The sequence below is a fragment of the Dermatophagoides farinae genome, chromosome 6 (assembly GCF_024713945.1).
Source record: "Dermatophagoides farinae isolate YC_2012a chromosome 6, ASM2471394v1, whole genome shotgun sequence".
Taxonomy (NCBI): domain Eukaryota; kingdom Metazoa; phylum Arthropoda; class Arachnida; order Sarcoptiformes; family Pyroglyphidae; genus Dermatophagoides; species Dermatophagoides farinae.
Window position 1 is genome coordinate 1086283 of NC_134682.1, and position 25949 is coordinate 1112231.

The window sequence follows — 25949 nt, forward strand, 5'->3', positions numbered from 1 at the left end:
ATGATGATGATGATGATGATGCGTATGTGTGTGTTTGTGTGTGTGGATTTTGTGTTATAATAATACACCCTGTAAATACATACATAGTTGGCATGTGTGCATTTTGTTATAAAATCAGTTAACTATCTAGGCTATTTATCGTTGGAAAAAATATAGAGAAAGTCTTCGCGTTGAAGCAGACACACACACACACACACACACAGTGGTCTGGTAACATTCAAAGATATACAGGAATATATCACACACACATCATTTGAATCATCAACATTGAAGCGCCAACATCGTGTTTTGTTTCATTTCGTTTAGTTTCATTTGTGCATGTGTGTAAAAATTTTTTTTTGCCATTGTTTTATCTATTTGATTGATTCTTAGTAGCTGATAAGTGTCACACTGTTGAATCACATTTGGTTTTGGATCGATCAATCGATAGAATTTATTGATTTTTGAATTTAAATTTGAATTTTTTTTTTGCTTTGTTTTGTTTTAAAGAAACAGAATATTCTTCTCCAAAAAAAAAACCGTCTGTTTTTGTTTTCAAACAAAAAAAAATGTGTTTATGTGTCAGTGACGAAAAGAAAAAATTCCAAATTATCAAACAATTTCAATTAATCAATCAATCAATCAATCGATCAATCACTCAATATTTTTTGACTGTGATTTATATATGGACCAAAAAAAAATCGATAGGCCAAAAAAACAACTGAATATCGACAACAATTAACTAAGTAAGTGCCAAGTATGTGTAGTAATTAGATGGAATTAATTACGAAAAATTCTCTGTCAATTCGATTCTATCATATTGGAAATCATCATTTATGAATCAAAATCGATTTGAAAATGTTTTCACATAATGCATGTTTATTCAATACATGGATTTTTGTTTTCATTTTCATTTTCATTTGTTGTCGTCATCAAATTCATTTCGGTATTGTTATCCAATTTCCGTAACCGGAAATTGATTTATCGACAACAATCATCACACATATAGAAAGAGAGAGAGAAAAAAGGAAAAAAACCCGATCAACACAGTATTTTATTGATCCAAATTGATGTTGGATCAATACATTATAAACAAATATATAAACAGAGTTTCCTTTTATGTGTGTGTGTGTGTTGCTGTTATTTTTGTTTTTCTTTCAAATTTTCTTGTCGTCGTCGTCGTCGTCATAGTCTGCATACACATTGTGTGTCATCTGTGATTCATTTGAAAATCAAATTTTCTTTGCAAATTTTGTTTTTTCCTTTTTTTTCAATGTAAAAATCTCTTATTCCGATTATTTGCTGATGCCTATAGGGGCCATACACACACACACATGTTTTCGTTGAATCATCGCAAAACACAAAGCAAAAACAAAAACAAAAAACAAAAAAACAAAAATAGAAAATCCAAACAACTTTATTTGTACGGGGGGAAAAGAAAAGAAAAGAAATTCGTTCAAGCCTTCGGGTTTTTTTTTATCTTCTCATTACTTTCTTGCTTTGCTTGCAAAGATGTTGTTGTTGTTGTTGTTGTCGATGTTGTTCCAAGAAGAACCAACAAGCCAAACACAACAAAAAGCAACAATCAATGCAAATTGAATTGTTGACAACAACATTGTTATCATTTAAATAAAAATAAAATTTAGCCAAATTGAATTCGTTAGATCAGAATTTTTGGTTTTTTTTCCGGAAAAAAATAAATCAAAATCAAATTCTAGAGAACACTGCTGCTGCTGCTGATGCTTCTTCACACTTTGAGATTCACTCGATATTCACATTCATTTTCTAGATTTTTTTTTTCTTCTTCAAATCGTGAACAAACAAACGAACTAACGAAAAAAATGAAGATAAAAAGAATTGACATTATAGCCATTGACGTTTTTTTTTTTTTGCTATTCAAAATAAAGTCATGCATACGTTATTTATCTATATCTGATTAGTGGTGGTGGTGGTAGTAATGTTAATGGGAATGGTAATGGTGGTGGTGGTGGTAGTATGTTGATTCTTTTGATTTTTTTTTCCTCTTCTGTTTGTTTGCCCATTGAATTTAGAAATTGTTTATTCATATGCACACACACACACGAAACACTGGTGTATGATAAAAAAAAATTTTGAATTCCGGAAAAAAAACGAACATCGATGACATGTCAAGTCAAAAAAAAATGGAAAAAAAATATTGAGATCACAAAGAATATACACAAACACACAAATGTCATGACTTCATAATTCTAAAAAAGAAAGAATTCATTTATTTTTATTCTTAAGTTGTTCTATTTTTTCCATCCACATCATCATCATCGATGATGATCATGATCATCATCGGTGATAAATTCATTACGTTTCATATTTCATTCAATTCAATTGAATTCGATTCGATTGTTTTTTTTTCTTTTGTTCCTCAGCAGCAGCAGCAGCAACAACGGCAACGGCAGATCGAATAAACAATTTTTCTTTTTTTTTGTTCTCTCTCATATCATCGATCATTGATGGTATACAATAAAAACAATGATGATGATGACTGAATAAATAGAACAAAAATAAAAATATGAACATATTAGAAACGCAAATATAGATAGAATAGATAAAAACCTTTTGTGTGTTTTTCATGATGACACGCTGTTATGAGAAAAAAAACATGGAATTTTGTCTTTGTCTTTTTGAAAGTTAAAACATCACAAGTCAATATATGACAATGACAGAGTTTAAAGAAAACTGATGTTGGTTGTTATACGGTTTTTTTTTCTTCGTGGATAAATTTTTGAAATTTTTTTTTCCACTTCACTAGATCTAGAACCAAAACAAATCAGATCAGGTGAAATGTTTGTCCAATTTACCGATACAACAACAAAAAAAAATATTAGCATCATCATCATCATCATCGATGATTATTTTCTCTGGAGACCAAATAAACAAAATTTTTGTTTGTTTGCCATTCATTCATTCATTCAAGATCATCACTGAATGGGATGGAAAAATGAATAAAAATGAGCAAAAAAAAAAAAACAGAAAAATCGAAAAATTTCAAGAGAAAAATTTTTCTTTTTCAAATCAATGTGTTTGTGCAATGTTGACGCTCATCTAATCGATTTTTTTTTCTTCTTTTTTTTTTGATTCTACACAAGAATCTCACAAATGCACAAACAAATAGAGCTATAGAGAGAGAATGTAAATTCAAAATCAAATCAATCATTTTTGACAAACAACAATAATAATAATAATGTGAATGTGAATGTGAATATAATGATAATTTCATTTTGTTCATTACCTTTTCATTATGTGTTTGTATGTGCGAGTGTGTGTGTGTGTAATGTCATCATCAATAATTTGATAAAATGAAAATTTTTCTTGTTTTGTTTATTAATCAATAATCATATATGAACAACAGCAACGTATGACATGGAAAACATTTCATTATGGCATTGTTTTTTTGCTGCTGTTTTTTTTTGTTTTCGATTACAATAATTGATTTTCACTTGATTCACATAAAAAACACATATACACACACAATGGAATGTGCCAAAAAAAAAACGAAAACAAAAACGAAATCGAAATGAACAAGGCAACAAAAAAAAAATTTCTACGAACAAGCAAATTTTTTTTTGTTTCGTTTCGTTTCATTTTGTTCCACGCATTCACATTTTATCCAATACAAATTGAATATAAAAAAAACATAATGAATGGATGATGTGTCGAGAATTGTGAAATTGAAAATAAAAAAAAAACAGGAACAAAATAAAAATGATCAGCATAATAATAATAATAAACACATGTGTAGAAAAAAAAGACAGAAAAAAAATGTAAACGAATCGAGCGAGAAAAAAAAAGAATATAACCCGGGTAATAGTAATAAAAAAATATATATGCTTTACCGGTAAATGAACGTATATACCTATTGCATGTACACCTTGGCTGTAGAATAATGATAATAATAATAAAATTCAATGATCCATTGAATTTGACAGAATCTCATTGTACATCTTAATTCCGATTCCAATTTCATTTCCAATTCTGTTTTGTATTTTCATTTTCCATTCACATTCAAGGGTTCAGTGAATTAATTTTTTTTGTTCATTTTTTTTTGTTGTTGTTGTTAAATTGCATAATTTTTTTTTGTTTGTTTGTTCGGTATACTTGAGCCTAACCGAGTAAAAAAAAAAATTCATTTGTTTGTATATTGATATCATCATCATCATCATCAGCCTTCATCATGGATGAACATTCTGGAACAATAAATTTCGACAGACACACAATCGTTTTTCATGGAATTTATTATTCGTTCTCTTTCTCTCTCCCGGTTTATATTATATTAATAGAATATATATGCGGCGTGTGTGTGCGAGTGTGTGAAAATGTAAATAAAGGTATTGGTATTTTGTTCATATGGTGGTGGTGGTATTTGCATCAAAGATTCTGAAAAAAAATTCTGAATTAAAAAAAAAGAAAAGAAAAGAAAAGAATTTTTCATTGAAAATCAGAATTTATATCTGTGTCTCTGGCTGAGATATTATCATTTGATTTGATATTCTTTGATTTTAGTTTACATTTGATAAATTCTAAATATTTGATCAAAAGATTATTTTTTTTTTCTGGTTAAAATTTATCACCATCATCGCATCATCGAAGAAAATATCATGGCATTGAAATGAAATTGAAAACAAATCAAACTGATTGTTTTTTTTCATATATATACCTGTTTTGTTTATGGTGGTGGTCACCAACATGATTGAATGATGACCATTCTAGAATTTGATTGTTTGTTTGTTTGCATGGGAAAATGTTGGTAAAAAACAAACAGACAAAAAAAATTCTTTAATTCTCAAAAGATTTTTTTTTTTGAACAAATTTTATTCAAGAAGAAGAAGAAGTAGAAAAAAAACCTAAAGTCTGAATCATTATTGCACATCGTGGTTCGGCGGTGGGAGGATTTGTTGCACTGGATGCAACTGGACCACACAGTATATTATTATTGTCCAAGGATTATTTGAAAACTTTTTTTTCTTTTTTTTCTACTTTAACTTACCCATCAAAAAATGTCCATGTCTTGTTTTTCATAAATAAAAAAAAAAGAAATTTTTTTTTCTTCATTCCTGGTTTTTTTTTCTCCTGGTTATGTAATCTAATAATATTCTCTTTTTTTTAATATTGATTTCATAATGGCCAGAATCGAATTGAGAAATGGCAGATGATGATGACTATTGAATAAATGAATGAATGAATGAATAAAAAAAAGAAAAAGAAAAAATTTTTAGTTTCCAAAATACAAAAAAAAAACAAACAAGAAACAAGAACTTATTCATTCATATATATGGATATCCACAGAGACTTGAAATGAAACCAAGCAAAAGACAAGCAGCGACAGATAGATAGAGAGAGAGAGAGAATGTACATTTTCATTATTTATTTTTTCTCCACCACCACCACCACCACCATCATCATCATTTTTTTTTCGTCTTCATTCAATTTGAATAACAACAACAACAACAACAACTGGTAGATAAAAAAATAAAAGAAAATAAATTGATGCTACTGGTTATTTGCTTGTTTTGAATGTTTGTACATATAAGTGAAAAGATTTGATTTGACCTCCATCGTCATCATCATCATCATCATCATCATCATGAATGGAGGAAAAAAACCATATACGTCATCTATTAATTTGACTTTTTTCTGATTTTCTCTCTCAATGACAAACCAAACCCATCCAAAAAAAAGTGTTGAAACAAGATGGACAATGAAATTCGATGAAAATCGAATGAAAAAAAAAAGAAAAAAATCATTGATAAATTATACTTGAAAAATGACAAAACAACAACAACAACAACAACAAAAATGTAACCGTAACACAGCAATGGATTGTAATCAAAAGATCCATTATTTTGTCCAAATTTTTTTTTTGATATAAATCAAGTGGGTAAATACAGAAAAATAAAAATGTTTTTTATTTTTATTTTTTGTTCGTTTGTTTTTTTACTTGTATTTCCACTGTTTTGAGTATCATTTTTTCCCCATTGTTGTTGTTGTTGTTGTTATTCCAACAATTCTTGTTGTTTGATTCTGAAGTTGTTTTGACCATTGGCCATTACTTTTGTTTGGTTTTGTTGTGTTTCTGTTTCTGTTTGTTGTTGAACATACACACACACACACACACACGCACAAAAAGACTTGAATACTTGACTGAATTTTATTTTTCTTCTTCTTCTTCTTCATCGATTAATTCTAGTTGTTATTCGAATCACGTTGTTCAAGAAAAAAAAAACAAAAAAAAACAGAACCAATAACTGGCAGCAACATAATGGACACTATTATCAGCATCATCATCCACGGAAAAAACATTTCGATTTCATTGATAAATAAAATAAAAAAAAATTTTTTCTTTGGTTTTTCTGATCATTGGTCAATTTTCTTATGATTTTTCCAATCTCTCTCTCTCTGTGTGTGTGTGTGTGTGTGTGTAAATTGTTTAATGATTTTTTTTCGGTTTTTATTGTTCAACAGAAAAAAAAATCAAAAACAATTTTTTGCGTCTTTGTGTGTGTCTGTTTTTTTTCCTGGTAATTATCAATCCGGAAATTGAACGATTCAATCAATTTATATATGTGAAGAATGTGTACAAATAAATTAATTTATCTATTAGTTTGTTATTTTTTTTTATTGATTATCTAGCATTTTTTTTCTCGATATACTTGATCATCATCATTATTATTATTCAATTTGGGAATTGCAGACCGTGTGTGTGTGTGTGTGAAAGAAAAAGCTAATTTGATTCACAACATTCAAGCTGTGTGTGTGTGTGAAAAAAAACAAGTTTCAAATGGATCGATAAACAATATTGTATTTATTAAATACAAAGCAAAGAAAAAAGTCTGAATGGATAGTGTGTGTGTCTTACAGGTTGAAAAAGATAACGAAAAACAAAAACGAAAACGAAAAAAAAAACAGAATACAGGCTTCACTGTATTGCATTTTTCAAAAAAAATTGTCTATCTGTGTGTGTGTGTAAGTGTGAATGAACTAAATTTTTTTTTTTGTGAGAATATTCCTGTCTGCATTGGTTTGTTTTCACAAGGGAATCGATTTCAAATATTGAAAAAATGAAATTTTGACATATTTTATGAGTTTCAGTGGAATTTTTTTTTTTTAGAAAAAAACGACAACTACAACTTCTACAACTATACAACAACAACAACAAAATGATCGACATTCAAAGAGATTTTCGTTATATACTGGAAAATAAAAAAAAAAAAAATTCAACACAGAATATTTTGGAAAATTCTCCAGAAATAAACAGGAAAAAAATTCTGGTTCTTTTTTTTCTTTTTGTTACGGTCAACTTTATCATGTTAAATGGGTAAATAACGATGAGAGATTTTGGTGTTCGATTGGAACAACAAACAACAAGAAAACAAAAATCATCGCTTTCATTTGATGATGACATTTTCATAAACTTTATCGATTTTTCTCTTCTTCTTCTTCTTCTTTTTCTATCCACGAAACAAGCAAGAATATTCTTGTGTACAAAAGTCATAAAAGTAATGTGATGATAGTGTGTATACGTACGTGTACACAAATTACCATAATTTTTTTTCTTTTTTCCCCAATAAACTTTTTCATCACCATTCTATATTGCTAGCTTGACAAACGGAATTATGAACCAAAAAAAAAATCAAACAAATAAATGATTATTAGTTGTTGGAATACACACTTCATTTGACATTTTCATTTTCATTTTCATTTTTTTTTTTATTCTTTTCAGTGGATGATAATCATTTTCACATTGATAATGGCAACATTGAAAATGTACATTTTTATTTTTTTTTTTTTTATTCAACAACCATCATCAAGCAAGCAAATGAAAAAATCAATCGTAACATAACAACAACAACAACAATTGATAATGGAAAAATCAATATTCAAGTGTCAAATTCATGAATAAATTTCATAATTCAATCAAAAATACACACACACACATACACAAGGAATAAGAATTTTGAATGAAAAACAGGACGAATACGCCCAGTTATGGAATAATGAGACGAGAAAAAAAAGACATTCAAACACGTAGACAATACATTAAAAAAAAACCAGACTGAATGGACAGAGGACAGAATGAAAAAAAAACACACCAAACTATCCGATTCCAAAAAAAAAAAAAAAAAATTACAGCAAAAACAAATGTTATAGAATTCAACTTTTTTTCAATCCTGTTCGTGTGTGTGTGTGTGTGTGTGTGTGTGTGTGTGTGCTGTGAATAAAATATTTGACCAGTGTCCACAGTGTCGGAAAATAAACCATTTCAACGTTATAACTGTCTCTGTGTTGTTGTTGTTGTTGTTTTAGTGTGTGAGAGAGAGAAAAAAATGGAATTAAATTAAACTAAAATGGAAATTCTCTCTCGCTCTCGCTCTCTCTCTCTCTTTCGGTGTGTCTGTGTGAATATGAAATGTGGATGTTTTTTTTTGTTGTTGTTGTTCACAATAAAAAAAAACTCGAGAACCATTAGAAAAAAAAAATTCAAATTGAATCATAGAATATGGTTTTTTTTCTCTAATTCTGTATGCAGAATTTTGTATGAAAAAAAAATCATTTCAGAGAGCAAAGAATTTACGTTTCGTTTCGTTCCATTTTTTTACTAATCATTTTAATCGTTTTTCACTTTTAATTTTTGTTTTGTTCATCATTATGAATGTAAGAAAGAAGAAAAAAAAATTTCTATAAAAAAAGGATTATTGTTCATTATTCACTTGAATGAACGTATGAGAAGAGATTCTGGTTGATCCAGGATCATTCTGTTTTTGATGACCAGTTTTGTCATTTGTCCTACACCAAAAAAAAATTAAGTTCATTACATTATCATGGTCATACTATTATATACACGCACTGTCACCACTGTGGCTCATTCTCTCATTTTTTTTCACATTCAATTTCCAAGATGAATATTTGGCATATGAAACGGTTTTTCTATATTTCGGTATTTCCGTTTTCTTGCCATTCTTGTTCTCTGTTGATGATAATTCAATTGTAGAAATTTTCATTTTATCTGGAAATAAAACGATAAGAAAAAAAAGAACATTTTCGTTACTTTTCCCAAACAAAACAAAAAAAAATAAGCAATTGGATCATCGAGACTGAGTTGAAATTGAAAATTTTGAAGTAAAGAAAAAAAACATCGTGGTTGACATCATCAAAATAAAAAAAAAACCAGGCACAGGCACAGTCAGAATCCAAGTAAAAAAAATTATTAACGAAAAAAAAAACAAAAAATGAAATAGAATACAAAAAGAATCAAATAAATTGGATAACAAAAAAAAAATTGTCATTTCATTCTTTCTCTTTTTATTTTTCTTTCTCTCTTTTTTTCCTCCCAAAAAAAATTGGACAGTTTTTCAACAAATTCTGTTTTGTTCATCATCATCATCATCGATAAGTTTGAAGAATCCAAACCATATAATCAACGGCAACAACAACAACAACAACAAAAATGGCCGATATAATCAATTTTACATCATCATCATCATCATCATCATCATTATCATCGACAACATTTTTTATTTCACAATCAACACGACAACATTTATTAAATATTAGCCGTAATTTAGCATTAGCAAGTTATGCTGCTGCTGCTGCTGCTTCTTCGGCTGCCAATGTTCAATTATCATCATCATCATCATCATCATCGATACAATTACAATCATCATCAGCATCATCACCAGTATCACCACCATTATATATGGCAACCACAATTATTAATAGTAATGATAATGATGATGTTGGTGATAGTGATTCATTTTTTGGCCATTCAATTGATCAACCAACTGTTGGATCAATTATGGATAATAATAATAATAATGTGAATCCATTTGAAACATTACAAAAAGTTGTTAGCATCATTGTACCAATATTATTTGCTGTGATTGTTATCGTTGGTCTTGTTGGCAATTCATTAGTTGTTATTGTTGTCAAATGTAATCCACAAATGTATTCGACAACAAATCTGCTCATCATCAATTTGGCTATTGCCGATTTATTATTCATCATATTCTGTGTACCATTCACTGCATGGGATTATGCATTTCCATATTGGCCTTTTGGTAGTGTTTGGTGTAAAGTGGTACAATATCTTATTGTTGTATGTGCATATGCAAGTATCTATACGGTATGTAATTTTTTAAAATAAAAAAATTCAATTTTTCATGTTTCGCTTGCTTGTCAGTTATGATTAGAAAAAAAAAATTCACTCACCAAACACAGTTATATTTCTGTCAGTTTATTCAAATTTAAAAAAAATTCATTTTTTCTGGTTCAACAACAACAACAACAAAAACAAAAACAACAACAACAACAACAACAACATCTTAGTTGTTACAACAAACGATATACAAGCCTGAAGGAATAAAACTTTTTGTTGTTGTTGTTGTTGTTGTACACAAAAAGTTTTTTCATTATTATCATTTTTACCTTGTTTTACATATTGGTAACCATGTGAATGTAAAGAGCAAAAAAATAATGAAATGTAATAAGAAGTTGCAGTGTACACATACACAGAATAATAATAATTTGGTATTGACTTTTGATTGCATTCTAGCATTCCAACATGAATTGAGTAAAATATGAAGAATTGAATAAATGAAAAGATGATAATCAAATCAAATTCATTTTCGATATATTCTTATCAACAACATAATGATTTTGGGCACAAAAAAAATATTGTCAAACTTTTCCTGATTTTTTTTGTTGTTGTTGTTGTTGTTGTCTGGTTATAAACCTAATTCATATGGTACACAAATATGAATTGTTGTCAACCGATTGATCAATTATAACTGTCGTCAACATTATTATTATGATCATTATGTTTTTTGTGTTTCATCATCATCGTCATTTATCATTTTGGGAAAACATTTGTTTTCGTCAACTTTTCATTGTTTCAAAATCCAGAAATTTTTATTTTTTTTATTATAAATCACATGATGATTTTTGTTTTGATTGATGCGTAGGCCGTAGGCTACATTATTTGCCTGTCATCATGTATTTTTGGCATGTTTTGAAATTTAACCCTTTGCACTCGGATGTCCCCGTACAGGGGACATTGTAATTCTAACATATAACTCGGATGTCCCGGTAGAGGGGACATTGTAATTCTAACATATAACTCGGATGTCCCGGTAGAGGGGACATCATGATTTTAACATATAACTCGGATGTCCCCTCTGATGGGACATTCAAATGTATTAGTGACTATATTAGTGAAAATTAGTGGGATCCACTTATTTTAGCACAACTTTTTGTGAAATGCATGTTTCTTTGAAGTTTTTTGTTGAACTTGCACAAGAAATCAAATCAACATATGGTACAAGTACTAAGGTACATTGGAAAAGAACGTGACGAGTGTCCTCACGATGTACAATTACATTTTCAGTGTATATTTACATGTGCATGACATTTATATATATTCATAGATTCTCGAACTCGAAAGAACTCAAGTGAAAGAACCACCCCCCCAAATTTCCGCGCCAAAACTAGCATAAAAAGGCTAGCGCAACGAACAATCATCACCTCTTCTCTCCATTGTGCTCTAATTTTACAGATAATCCACGCACTCTCTCTTGTATTTTCACTTGCTTTGATTTTTCTTCCCAATAAAATTTCATCATCGTTTTTCTTCAATCTGTGTGCTCGTTTTTCTTCTCCAATCTGTGTGCTTGTAAATTATTTTGAACAAGTGCAACAATTTCAATTCATCATCATCGACAACAACCACTGGATCAAAGTCGTTATAACAATTTTATTGGTTATTGGTGGGTAGTGACCGAGCAATTCATATAAATAAACAAGTTTTAAACATTGTGAAAAGACTTCAATCGTTACAATTCTGTAATAAGTGACCAAATCGGGAAAGTCTATCATTATCTATAATCTTGGTACCATTTTGTAAGTTAGTAATTTGGTATTTCAAACCAATTTATTTATCCTTTTTCATTAGAACAATGGCCAAACGATCAAATAAGAATGTGTCGCATGACATAAGATATTACACCAGCATTTTCTTGGTCGAAGAATTATTAAAAATGAACCTATGAATGAATATACACCTATCTAAATCAAAAAGCAAAGGTTTTCAACAAAAAAAATTGTAGCTTATCGAAAAAATGGCATCACACTCCTCGTATTATTGTGACACTTGTCCCAACAAGCCTACGATACACATCGGTAATTGTTTCGAAATTTACCATACAAAAAAAATTATAAATAAAATATTTATTTTTTTTGAAAATATGTTTCTCGATATCTATAAATTCATATATTCTCGATGTCTATAAATTTATATAAACCTTACATGGCTCCAATAATATGATCTTTCATAATTGTACATTTTTGTCATAAAACAGCTTCGAGTAGCGGATGCACAACATTCAAAATAGTGTCGAGTAGCGGATGCACAACATTCGAAATAGTGCCGAGTAGCATATATGTAACTTTCGGTTTGATGCCGAGTGCAAAGGGTTAAATTCACTTGATTGTTCAAATTATTAATTAATAATCATCATGTTGTTTGTCCGTCTTTTTTTTCCACAAATATTCAATTCGGCTGGCAAATTTAGCAAATATTCATTAAAACAAAAAAAAATTAATGAACAACACAAAATGTCAGCCGAACCAACCAATTTCAAGTGAACGCCAGTTTTTCTGAAATCTAAATCTAGTTTTGTTTTTCGGTAATGACAAAAGAGAAAAACAAAATCGGACACACATGAATAAATAAAATTGTTGGCGTGTCGAAAAAGTGTCGGGCAATTTGTTTATTGTTCGGTAATTACATTTTCAAGACGATAAAATTTGTCTCTCCCTGTGTGTGTGTGTGTGTGAAAATAAAGACGTTAAACCAAATGTGTGTGTGTGTGTGTGTGTTAACACTTTGTGTGCACATTCATTTACATTATAATCATCATTCTTACATATTAGCATCAATCTAATCTAATCTAAGAAGAAGAAGAAGAAAAGGAATTTTAATTCATTCATTCGGATTCATCTGGGGTTTTCACAATTGATTTTTTTCCACTCATTTTGTTCACATGAAATTCAATTTTGATAGAGCCAAAGAAAAAAAAATTCATTCATTCGTCGTTTGTGTAACTGTTGGAGAATTATCATTTTTATTTTTCATCGTTTCAAATTTCATCAATTTCAATTTGCATTCACAAATACAAGTCCGGAATCCAGAATTCAATTTTTTTTTTTGGTTATTTTCATTTCAACATAGTAATTCAATTGTGGTTTCTTTTCAATTCGCTGTTGTTGTTGTTGTTGGGGCTTTTAAGATTTTAGAATGAAAAATTTTTTTTAGTGCAAGTAAAAAAACCAACACACACACACCTACACAGGTGAGAATTGTCCCAGTCTTTATATGGAATGAGCATTAGAATCGAAACGGGAAAAAAAACCGACAACACACGATTCAAGAATGTAAGTAAGAATCAATGTCAAAAAATGACAAATGAACATCTGTGTTTGTGTGTGAATTGATGGTCAAGATTTTTTTTCGATGGATTTAAAAAGCATTGCTTTGACCTTTTTTTGGTTGGTTTAATGATGCAAACACATTTATATATAGTGAATGTGTGAGTGAAAAAGAAGCGGCGATAGTGATTTCTTAATGAACATTTTCATCAAAAGAATAAAAACAAACAAACGAAAAAAAAATTCCATCATGAACGGAAATTTAGTTTCCATATCAAAAAACTAAAAAAATAAAAAAAACGGCAACAAACAACCGAAAAAAACCAAATCAAAAAAAAAATCAGGAAAAAACCATCATAGCAATCCATCCGTTTTGTTTGGATGAATATTCATCATCATGGTTGAATGGACAGAATGAATGAATTATCTTAATTAATTTATCAATCAAGCAGCATGAATGAATTTGGTGATATAAAACAAAACAAACCACGAAACAAAAAAAAACAAAACAAACAAACAAACAGCAAACAGAATACACACACAAGTTGAATCAAGCGAAATAATGCTGGTATATATAATATAATCATCATGGATACAAAATATGAATTCATCGTTCCCATTGATGATGATGATGATGATGATGATGAGAATGAAATAAAATTTAATGGAAAAAATGAAAAAAAAAATTGTAAAACAAACAGGGTGAATGGTGAATCTCAAATTTCCAAAGAAAAAAAAAACAAAAACAAAAATGTTTCATATCAAGTTGAAGCCATAGTTGTTGTTGTTGTTGGTGTTTGCTGGGGTGTTTGTTCTTGGTTACAGATGCTTGTATAACTTTCAATTTTCATCAAAAAAAAAAAAAAAAAAGATAATACGAGTATAAGGAATTTTCAACTTTTTCAATTTTCATTCTGTTTTGCCAAGCTCATTGAAAAATTGTGAAAATCCTCGTTTTTGTTTTGTAAACAAAGAATCCCGTGCATATCGATTACAGGCATTCCAATACATTCAAATTATTTATTGGAACAAATAAAAAAAAAACTTTACAACAACAACAACAACAACAACAACAAAACTCACACACATACACATTGTATTACAAATATATAAACTATATCAGACTAGCAAACAAACATTACAAACATTACAAAGTGGAGAACAAAAAAAAACACATATGCACACATCACCATTATTAGCGATTCTGTTGTTGTTGTTGTTGTTCCATTCTATCATCATTATCTGCCCATTATTATTATTATTGCTATTATCATTACAACAATCGATAAATTCTGTATTCTGGGCGCCAATTTATTTTCTACATTTTACATACACACACACACACACACAAACAAACAAACACACGCAAGGCCCTCATATCAATAGATTCCATAAAATTCATAGTGTATATTTGTCAATTGTACAATTTCACTAATTTGAAAAAATTGATCTACAGCCGAAAAAAAGTTTGGTAAACGCTGTAGTGAAGAAAAAAATTTTTTCATTAGTGCTCATATGTGTAGGTTTTATATATATATTGAAACTTTTTACTATTTTTTTTTCGTCTTGTTGTTGTTGTTGTTGTTGTTGCAAATGTTGATCTTTCCGCTTGACAACCTTTTGTTGTCGTATCATTTTGCGTTTAGTTCATCATAATGATATGGCTATAATAACGATGAAAAATAAAAGACGAAAATTCTCCATTTCCATTGATGATGATTGAAATAACGAATTTTAAAAGACTAGAAACAAAGTAGGCATGAACGGAAAACCGATCCCATACAGAAAGTAAAAAAAAAGCAAAAAAAAAATAAGAATCACAATCATCATTAGCAGAAAAAGAAAAAGAACTTCAACCATTTCAATGACTGTGAAATGATGATGATGATGATGATGACGATATGAAATGATAAAAAATCTAATTTTTTTTTTTTGGTTTCAACACGGAAACACACCAAAAAAAATCAACTGAAACCAGATGGTATTTTTTTTTTTTTGCTTTCCTATCGCCAAACATAATTTATTCAAAGAATCTGTACACTGTTTCTCTTGTTTCTTTGTCGATAATTATGTGTGAACGAGAACTGAAAAAAAAAATTTCTTTTCAGTTTTTTTTATTCATGAAAAAAAAAATCACACACACACACACAGAATATTCTTGGAAAAATTCAACCCAATTTTTTTCACACAGTGTATACAAAGTTATTTTTTGTTTTAACAATTCATCGTCATGTATATAATTATCAGAATGCAAATTAATTTGAAATTTAATTTTAAGTTTAAAAAAAACTGACTGACTGTTTTCCAAAAGAAACCCAATATAATTACTTGATATTGAAAAAGTTGTTGTTGTTGTTGTTGTTGTTTTTACTGGCTGCAAACTCATCATGGTTTTATATAGTTTCAAATTCTTGAACTGATCTTCTGAAATATCAGAACGAAAAACAAAAATTCATTGAAAACATTCATTTTGTTGATCCGTTAAGATGGAAAAAAAATTAGATGATTTATATGGACCATGAATTATCTGGCCACACACAGTTGACATTTTTGAAAAAAATGGCCGAAGATTCGGTCAACAAAGGTCATTGATTTATCCACATAATAATGATTTGTGATACATGTAATTAATTAATGCTAATTAATCAATTTGATCATACATACAGAATTTGAATGCAAAGTTTTGTCGATGGTCATCCTATGTATGATCATGATCATGATGATGATGATTCATCAAAAACGAAAAACAAAAATTCCAACTAATACAAAACCAACCAATCAATATAAATTGAACCTTATCCTTTATTGAAAGTCAAAATTGTAATTATAAAATAATAGCAACAACAACAGCAACAACAACAACAAAAATAACTTGTGTATCTCAACTTTTTAGTTACTTACTTACTTTTCTTGGATCTTTTCTGGTTTCTCACAATACTTAAATGCTACATCAACTTGAAACAAAAACAAAAACAAACAGAAAAAAATGGTACCGATTCTTTGATTATTTGTGCACTAATTGTACAAATAAAAACAGAATAAAATAAAACAAACAAGCAAGATAAGATAAGATATTTTCAGCAACAACAACAACAACAACAACAACTAGAATCGTCATTATATTGTGAAGGAAGAAAGAACTTTTTCGTTTCGGTTTTTCTTTTTTTGTTTATCTTGGAATAAGAACAACAACAACAACAACAACAACAAAAAAACCAAAAAACAAAACGGAAAAACAAAATTCCATTCTCATTCATTGTTGATACATCCACCAGCATTTATTGAGAAAAATGAATTGTTCCCTTTTCTTCTCCTTCTTCATACATTTTTATGGTCCAATCAAAAAAAAAAACAAAAAAAACAAAAAAACTGTCAAGGCTATTGTTGTACGAATGGCGATGGTAGAATACGATACGATCGATTTTATGAAGTAAAACGTGAATGTAGCAACAAAACCTGACTGCTAAATAATGATCATTATCATTAATATTACCCGGTGTTGTAGTGGTCGTTTTCGATTATTTTATTTTTCCTTTCGACACACCCACCTACACACACACAAAGCAAAAGTTTTTTTTTCTTTTTTATTATTTCAACAAACAACGCGTACACACACACACACACACAACAATATATAAAGTTGTGTGTGTTTTCAAATAGAATCAAAAATAAAATAACAACAACAACAACAACAACAAAAACTGGTGAGAAAAGAAATTGGATAAGAAAAATAAAATCGAACACACACGGTGCTGATTCTGTTGTTGAATGAATTTGAAATGAAATGAGAAAAAAGTAAAAAAAAAATCACTGAATAAAAAAAAATCAAAGATTCATGGATTCTGTGTGTGTATAAAAACAGTAAAGACGACGACGGCGGCGAATAATGAATGATAACAAACGAACCAATAAGAAAAAGAGAATAACTTTCGTTTCCAACGAAAGAGAATGAATTTGGAATTCGTTTTTTTTTTCACTAGTTTTTCAAACTATCTAGAAGGTTTATTTGGTTGGATACAAGTTACACAAGTAGTAGTGTATATATAGTAGCCTCAATTTATCTTGGCCAAGTTTTTTTTTATATTCTTTTCTTTGTGAAAAAAAAAAAAAAAATACAAATGAATTTGGTAAACATTTACATTTGGAAAGTTTGTCATTGTTCAATGAAAAATGATATTATGTTGTTATCCTGTACACACATACACACACACACACCTGAAATTTCCAATTTAATCAGCAAAGAATAAAATGTCAAGTCCGGTATTTTTTTTGTCGTTATTTCAACCATTTCCGTTGAATTATTTGGATGAATTTTAAATGATTCACACACACACACACACACACACTATTCTCGTTTTTTGTGTGAGTTTTTCATAAGTGATGATAATAATAGTAATCAGCAGCAGCAGTGGCAGCAGCAGCAGCACACATGAAATGAATACTGATTCATCTCAATATATATAGAAACGCGAAATACAATACAATTTTTCATACACATGAATGATTTGATTTGATGAACTTTAGAGTCATAGAGAGAGAGAGAGAGATAGAAAGGGAGAAAAATCAAAATCAAATGGGAGGTGTACATACTATACCATATATATACCGTTTAATTGAATAAAAGTTTCAATCACACCCACATGTATATTTGCAACAACAGAAAAAAAAATGATAATGGAAATTTTGAAAAGAAAAATTTTCCATTCGCCAACTTTCTCTCTCTTTTTCATGATCGAAAGATGATCATGATGATCAGAATGATGATCATGATGACGATGATGATGATGAAACAAAAACCAATTTCAAAGTGAGCAAAGAGTTTTTTTTCTCTCTTCAGAGAGATATTATTATAATCATTAAATCTCTGAAGAGAATATCAATCTTTTTGTTTTCTATGATCGTCCATTGAATTTCGTTTCTTTTTTTTTGTTCGTCGAATAACAATTGATGATAGAAAAGAAACACACACACGATCATTATCGATAGATTTGAATAGATATTTTAAAATGAATTTAAAAATTCAACAACAGAAAAAAAACATATTTGAATAATAATGAACGAAAGAATTAAAAAAAAAATTCTTGTGCAATTCTGAGAATGAAGAAAAAAAGCAATCCATAATTTAATCATTGCATTATTGAATATTCTTATGATGGTGATGATGACGAGCCAAATTTCACAGAATGTAACTACTTTTTTCAATGGAAAAAAAATTACAACAACAACAACAACAATGGATACCGGATATCGATTTTTACGCATACGTATACGATACGATTCCTTATATTGGCTGCATCATCATTGTACATGGTTCTTATTTTCATTTTCATTTTTTTTTCGGGCCAGAAATTGGTTTTTGTGTTGGTTGATTCACACACACACGGCTCGATAAAGCAATATGATACATACACAAATAATAAAAAGCTCTTAATTAAATTTTCCAGGGTCCCATTTTTATTTTCATTTTTATTTTTTCGTTGTCGTTGTTGTTGTAATAATAACGGAAATTGTATCTACACACACACACACACACACACACACGTATATATTGACGCCCGAAATAAAAAAAAAATGATGATGATGATGATGATGAAAAGATGATGAAATGAAAATCAAAAAAAAAAAAAAAATATAGAGTAAGACGAAAAAAAACCAATGTTTCATGCTGACAAAATCCTGAAAATGAAACATTGTTCCATTTGTTGTTGTTGTTGTTGTTGTTGTCGTTGTATCAGGTTTCAAACACACACACACACACAGACATTCATTCGTTTTCATCAAATCTATCCCTTGATCACTACATACATACATTGACGGCCATAATCGACCTCGATGTGTAATAATGATACATATCAACGATAAAATGTTTGCCAAAAAAAAAAAATAAAAAAATAATAACCCATACACACACACACACGGACATTTTATGATCATAATGATGATAATGATGACGACGACGAGTATAGAAATTGATCATTGATTCATATCGTTATGAAATGAATGAACAAACAGAAAGAAACAAGAATCGAAAAAACAAAAAAAAAACAAAAAAAAAAATTCAATTTAGTTTCCAGAATATGAATCGATGATAATATAACAATAATTTAATGTTTACACACACACACACACACACAAATATGACATGTGTATCCATTTTTATGACTTGATAATAATAATAATCAAGATGATGAAAAATAAAATATTCATAAAAAAAACCATAACCATTTTAAATGTCAAATTACAGTGAGGGTGGGGGGGCGGTGGTATGGCAAAAAAAAGTGTTATTTTCATGAATAATTGATTGATTGTTACTGAAACAAATATTAGAAAAAAAAATTCTTTATTTCATTTTCTCTCTTTCTAATTTTTTCTTTTTTCTAATTTTCCAAATATATACATATATATATAGCTTGTATTAATGTCATTGGATCGTTATTTGGCCGTAGCTCATCCAATTCGTTCAATATCATTACGTACGGTGAAGAATGCAAATCGTGCCATATTGATATTATGGATATTCATATTATTATTCTGTATACCAACATTTATTACACATAATGTATCATATGATAATAGTTCTGATGGTGTTTATTCTGTTTGTAATTTTTTAACAGAAGAATATAGTTATGCATTGTATCAGGTTATATTCTGTTTATTTAGTTATGTAATACCGATATTATTGATATTAATATTGTATATATTGATGTTAAAACGGTTATGGTTTAGCGGTATACCTGGCCGTAATATGAGTAGTGAATCGGTTAGATCGAAAAAAAAAGTCACACGTATGGTTGTCATTGTTGTCATCATATTTGCTTGCTGTTGGTGTCCAATACAGATTATACTTGTATTGCGTAGTTTCAATGTATATGAATTATCCACAACAAAAGTGATCATACAGATCACTGGACAAGTATTAGGTAAGTAGTAAAATTTTCATTTCAATTTTTGCATTTTTGATTTTGTTTCTTTTCGGCAATTTTCAATCAATATTAGTTGTGTTGCAAAAAAATTCTTTTTTTTTGTTGTTTGAACTTATTTTTTTTTTTTTTTTTGGTCATGAACCAGTCAGTTCATCCGATTATCATGATGACAACAAGACTATTAATCACATTATATATCAAAAATACAAATATTGACATCATCATGAAAACAAACTAGCCAGAATATAACGGCTTTTATTCTGAGAAAACAACAGCGACAACATCAACAACAACAACAATGAATCCGGCACAAGAAACGTTTTCAGTACGATATACGGTCAAGTCAAGTCAAATTGGCCGAACCAAAATTCAATGGTGAATGACGAAGATGATCGATTATTATTATTTATTATTGTCCGTCCGTCAGTCCATGAAAGAAACAACCAGAAAGTTAGCGAGAGAGAGAGAGAATGGAACAAAAAAAAAACAAAAATTTCATTCGCAAAGTTTCAAAACATTTATCAAGAAAGAAAAAAAAAGAATGAAAAAAAAACTATTAGAAAAATATAAATAGAGTTTCCCGTTCGTCTTTCACTCTCTTTTTTTATAAATAAAATTGAATCGATTTTACCATCAAATACACACACACACATAGTGCATAACATCCGTTTTTTCACACACACACACACACACAATGAGTTAGTTGAATCGAAAATTACCCAATTTACTCTTAAATTGATCTATTTCATTATAAATTGAATAGACTAAAAAAACTTTCAATATCAACAATCAAAATGACCAAAAGGGATCACACACACACACACACACACACACACATTCATCATTACACAAACATTAAGCAAAGAGCAATAGAGATAGATAGATAGATAGATTAACCAATTTATCCTTTAATTTTCTGGATAAAAAAAACAAAACAAAAAAAAGAAAAAGAAATGAAAACCGATTCAATTCTACACACACACACAGACAAATGTTGTTGAATGCAAATGGGCAATGTATTTTATATCTGTTTTATTGTTAATGTTAATTCAGGCAGAAATTCTTTCACATAGCCAAGTGAATGAATGAATGAATGGATGAACTTGAATGGCCGATGGATGGATAGAAAGAAGATGGATTTTTATTTTTATTTGTGGACAAAGTTTCCATTTGTTTGTCATTGTCAATGTGAATTGTGTCGACAACAGATATATTTCCAATTCATTCAATTGTACAATCAATTGTATCATCATCATCATCATCAGCATAATTAATCGATTTAATATAAATGATGATGATGATGATGAGGATGCTTTTTTTTTATTTATATTTGATTCAATTTCCCATAAACATTTACATTCACGTTTGTATTTGATATATAACCAAATATCTGTCTATCTATCTATCTATCTGTTTGTCTGTTTGTTTGTTTGTTTGTTTGTTTCGAAATTCAATGAATTCATTCAACCGCAAATCATCATCATCATCATAATAGTCGTCGTTTTTTTTATTATGTCAAGTGCGCTCAAATAAAATCACCAATAATACAGGATTAAGCTGGATATATCGGAATATTCTGTTTTGTCACAAACAAATAGAAAAAGAGAAGAAAAATAGGAAAAAAAACGATTGAGCTTTAAATAGAATTCTTTTTTTTTTTGTTCCCAGAATGGAATTTTTTTTCTTCTTTTTTTTACATTCAAATTAAAACAAAAACTTTATCATAGTTCCCACGAAAGAAAAATTAGAAAAAACAACAAAAAGAAGAAGAAAAAAAAAACACAGAATTGGACCGGAAATCATTTGTGACAATTTATGGCTACCATTCTATCCACTTTGCCCTGCGCGCACATCAAAACATTATTCCAATGTGTCAAGTTAGTCATTTGGAATTTTTATAGGATTTTTTTTTCTCTTTTTTGGCCGGAAATTCACAACGACAAAAACAATAAAAATTGATCTGTACCGAATGTTGATGATGTTGTTGTCTAATGATTGGTTAATCAAATGTAACTGTCAAATTCATGTGTTGAATCTATCCATCTATCTATACAGTCATTTGTCGAATAAAAAAAAATGATGATTACAACAGCAGCAACGACAACAACAACAAATGTTTAATTACGTCATCATCAAACATGATGACGAAAAAAAATCCAAAATCCAAAATCCAAAATCCATAGTGAATTGAATTGGATTTGCCGTAAATTTTTTTCATTTTTTGCTTGTATATATTGAATATATAGTTGTATATTAGATTGATTGAAATATCAAATACAAAAGCATTTGTTTTTGTTCATTCTGATCACTAATTCTCCTTTTTTTTCTCTTTTTTTCCCTTTCCTGATACTTTCAATTTTATCCAACAACAACAACAACAACAACAACGACATAAATATAGCTTATATGAACAGCTGTATGAATCCGATTTTGTAAGTGTTTGAAATCTTTTTTTTTCATTCTTTTTCTGAGTACAGTACACACACACACGCACACAGTGAAACACCGAGAGAAATTCCATTGAAAATGGAAACAAACAAAAAATAAAACAAAATATTTTTGACTCGTATTGCAATTGAAAAAGATTAAATTTTTTTGGGCAGGAAACATGAGGATTTTTCATTCGAATGAAATGAAAAAAAAAACGTAAAACAAAAACAAAAACCATAGAACAGAATAGAATACATATATATTGAATGAAGAAAAAAAAAGCAAAAAAAAAATTCTTCATTCGTTCATTCATCCATTCAATCAATCATCATCATTTTACCATTCATAGAAAAAATGAGATGAAAAAAAGTGAGAATTTTTTTTCATTCTTTTTTCTTTGAAATATAAAAAAATTTCATTTGCAGGAAAAAAGAGAAATAAAAACTTTATATTATATAATATTGAAAGCTTTCAAATCATCAGCAGTAAATCACATATATTTTTTATTTCTATAGATAAGATGATTATTTTACACACACAGAATCAGTTGTGAAATATCGTCAAAAATCTTGGGAAAAAAAAAGATTAATTAATAAATCTTAACATTGTTATATAATTAACTAAAACAAAAGTAGTGGTAGTAGTCAAAACAAAACACTAAAACTTTTTTTTTTTTTTTTTTTGATTATCATCATTATATTCTATATGTTTCACTAATTCTCATGTGTCGTTTTTTTTTCGTTGAAATTTTTTTTTTTTTTTTTTTTTGGAATCATTTTCGTTTGATGGACGATGGTATTAAAACAACCAAAATACCATGGTATTGGAAACCATATTGTTCAGATATGCATTTTTATCGGAAAATTTTCGTAAAGCATTTCGTCGTGTAATATCTTGTAATAGACAACCGAAAAGAAATTCTGAACAAACAGAATTGACCATTGGTATGTGTCAAAATAAGAATATGAATGTTGCAAAAATGTTGAATATAGATAATAATAATATGATGATTATCAATAACAACAATAATAATGCTACTACTACTAAAACTAATGATGATGATAATGATGATGATGCCAATAACAATCAAAATCAAAACAATGTTTAATTTGAATATTTTTTTTCTTCTTCTCATTATTCATCGATCTATTAATCGACAAAATCTCAACAAAAAAAAAAAAAAAAACAAAACAAAACAAAAAAATGTAAATCAATCGCTTGCTCATTGATCGTCATTGATCATCATCACCAAATACATCGATGGCCATATAATCAATTATATCAACCAAACAACATTGAATCAGCTAATTGAATAACAAAATAGTCAACCAAATATATAGTAATGTAAATTGTAAATAAAATGATGATGATGAAAAAAAAAACAAAAATTGAATTTGTATACCAATGCTGACAGTTGCAGATTGTAAAAAATGTCAGTCACATTCACAATAATAATAACATATATAAATGAATGAATGATGATGATGCAAAAAAAATGTTATAATTAACCACATACACACCTGCCCACACACACCCATAACATCCACTAACAAGCACCCATCATTTACCTGAATTCTCATTAACCTAAAAAAAAAAAAATAATTCTGAATCGTTAATTGTTAATTTATTGTCATTATTTTTTAAAACAAAAGAGCTGGATAAAAAAAAAATGAAATATTTTAAATTGAAAACAAAAAAAAAATTGTCATTATTTCTGTTTCTATTTCTACACCAACAACACACACACACAGTCAAAATGGAAACCTCAACAATAACAGCAACAGCTAACATCAGATTAAAAACAACGAAAAAAAAATGTTAATTACCAGAAAAAAAATCATTTTTATTTTGATTATAATGACGATGATGATGATGATGATGATGTGAAATTCATTTTGGGAATAAAAAAAAATAAATTTTCAATTAAAAATTAAATGCTGCTGCTGATAATGATGATGATGATGTTTTTTTTCTTGTTCCACGAATAATTAAAAAAAAAAATCTGACCGCAAGGAATAAAAAACAAATTATGTCGATGATTGGCCATGATGATGATGATGATGAACTTGAATGTAAAATGTAAGCGAAAAAAAGTTTTTTTTGTATGTGTTAAAAGTCATTTGCATAATTTTTATTATCATGAATTTTTTTTCTGCATTCTTTATCATCATCATAATCATCACGAATAGAAACGATTCACAAATTATATATGATAAGTATATATGTAGCAATGAAACACGCGTACAGTCAGTATGCATCACTGGCTCATATTGTTGTTGTTGTTGTTGTTTTGCTAATGGGCCATTCTTTTTTAGCGTTTTTTTTTCTCTGTTGTTGACATTTAGTGTCTAATGATCATGAGATAATGACCACAATTTATTAATTTTTTTTTTGCCTTCTTGTATTTAATGATGATGATGAATATTTATCATTATTATTCATAAACCAGCCAACTAATAATAATATAAATATATTATATAGAAAGTAAACAACAAACTTTCTTCAAAAAATAATAATAAAATGAAAAGAAAACAGCATTAACAGCATCTGTGTGGAAATAGCCTTTTTTCTGTTGTTGTTGTTGTTGTTGATAAGCTCCATCATCAACAAAAAATTTAATAACATGATTATCTGTCACCATCATCATCATCAATGACAATAATGCAAAAGTGTCTGTGGTCAGATATGACCATTATCAAGAAGTGGGGGGTGGAAAAAAAAATTATTTGTGGTTGGTCATTATGTGGTCATTGAATTATCGAATGTGATGCAAAAAAGAAGAAAAGAAGAAGAAAGTTGATAATAAAATATATCAAGATGATGATAACGAAACAGAAAAAAAAATAAATTATCGTCCACAGCACACACACACACACACACTGACATATATCATAGATTCTCATTTGAATTCAGTAAAAAAAAAAAATGAAAAAGTAATTCAAGCAAGAATATTCTATACCATGTTTTTTTTCATCATTATATTACTATAAATGCAAATCATATGAATAGAATAAACAAAACAAAACAAAAAAAAAATTCATTCATTCATTCAATGAATCGAATACAATGTTTTCATTCAGAATTCTCTATAGAATAAATGAAATGAAATGAAGTGAATGAATGAATGAAGAAAAATAATGGCCATCTAGACGGTGTCATCATCAT

At 28.6% G+C, this 25949-nt stretch overlaps 1 protein-coding gene and 1 long non-coding RNA gene across 4 annotated transcripts; both read left to right on the forward strand.

Annotated features, from left to right (window-relative positions):
- Positions 1–251: 251 nt before the first annotated feature.
- LOC124493484 (allatostatin-A receptor) lies at positions 252–24567 on the forward strand. 2 transcript variants are annotated; one of them, XM_075731698.1, is made up of 6 exons: positions 252–725; positions 9359–10132; positions 19841–20351; positions 22756–22786; positions 23628–23728; positions 24089–24567. In XM_075731698.1, exons 2-6 carry the CDS (start codon positions 9458–9460, stop codon positions 24094–24096), a joined length of 1326 nt encoding a protein of 441 aa, XP_075587813.1. In that variant the 5' UTR covers positions 252–725; positions 9359–9457; the 3' UTR covers positions 24097–24567. The 2 variants fall into 2 exon arrangements, with proteins under 2 accessions (XP_075587813.1, XP_075587812.1); XM_075731697.1 differs by having other exon boundaries at positions 281–725; positions 23628–24567.
- LOC142597575 (uncharacterized) lies at positions 11044–12477 on the forward strand. 2 transcript variants are annotated; one of them, XR_012832269.1, is made up of 3 exons: positions 11044–11904; positions 11957–12183; positions 12363–12477. It is a non-coding gene; the product is annotated as an uncharacterized LOC142597575 (long non-coding RNA). The 2 variants fall into 2 exon arrangements; XR_012832268.1 differs by lacking the exon at positions 12363–12477 and having other exon boundaries at positions 11957–12247.
- Positions 24568–25949: the final 1382 nt, after the last annotated feature.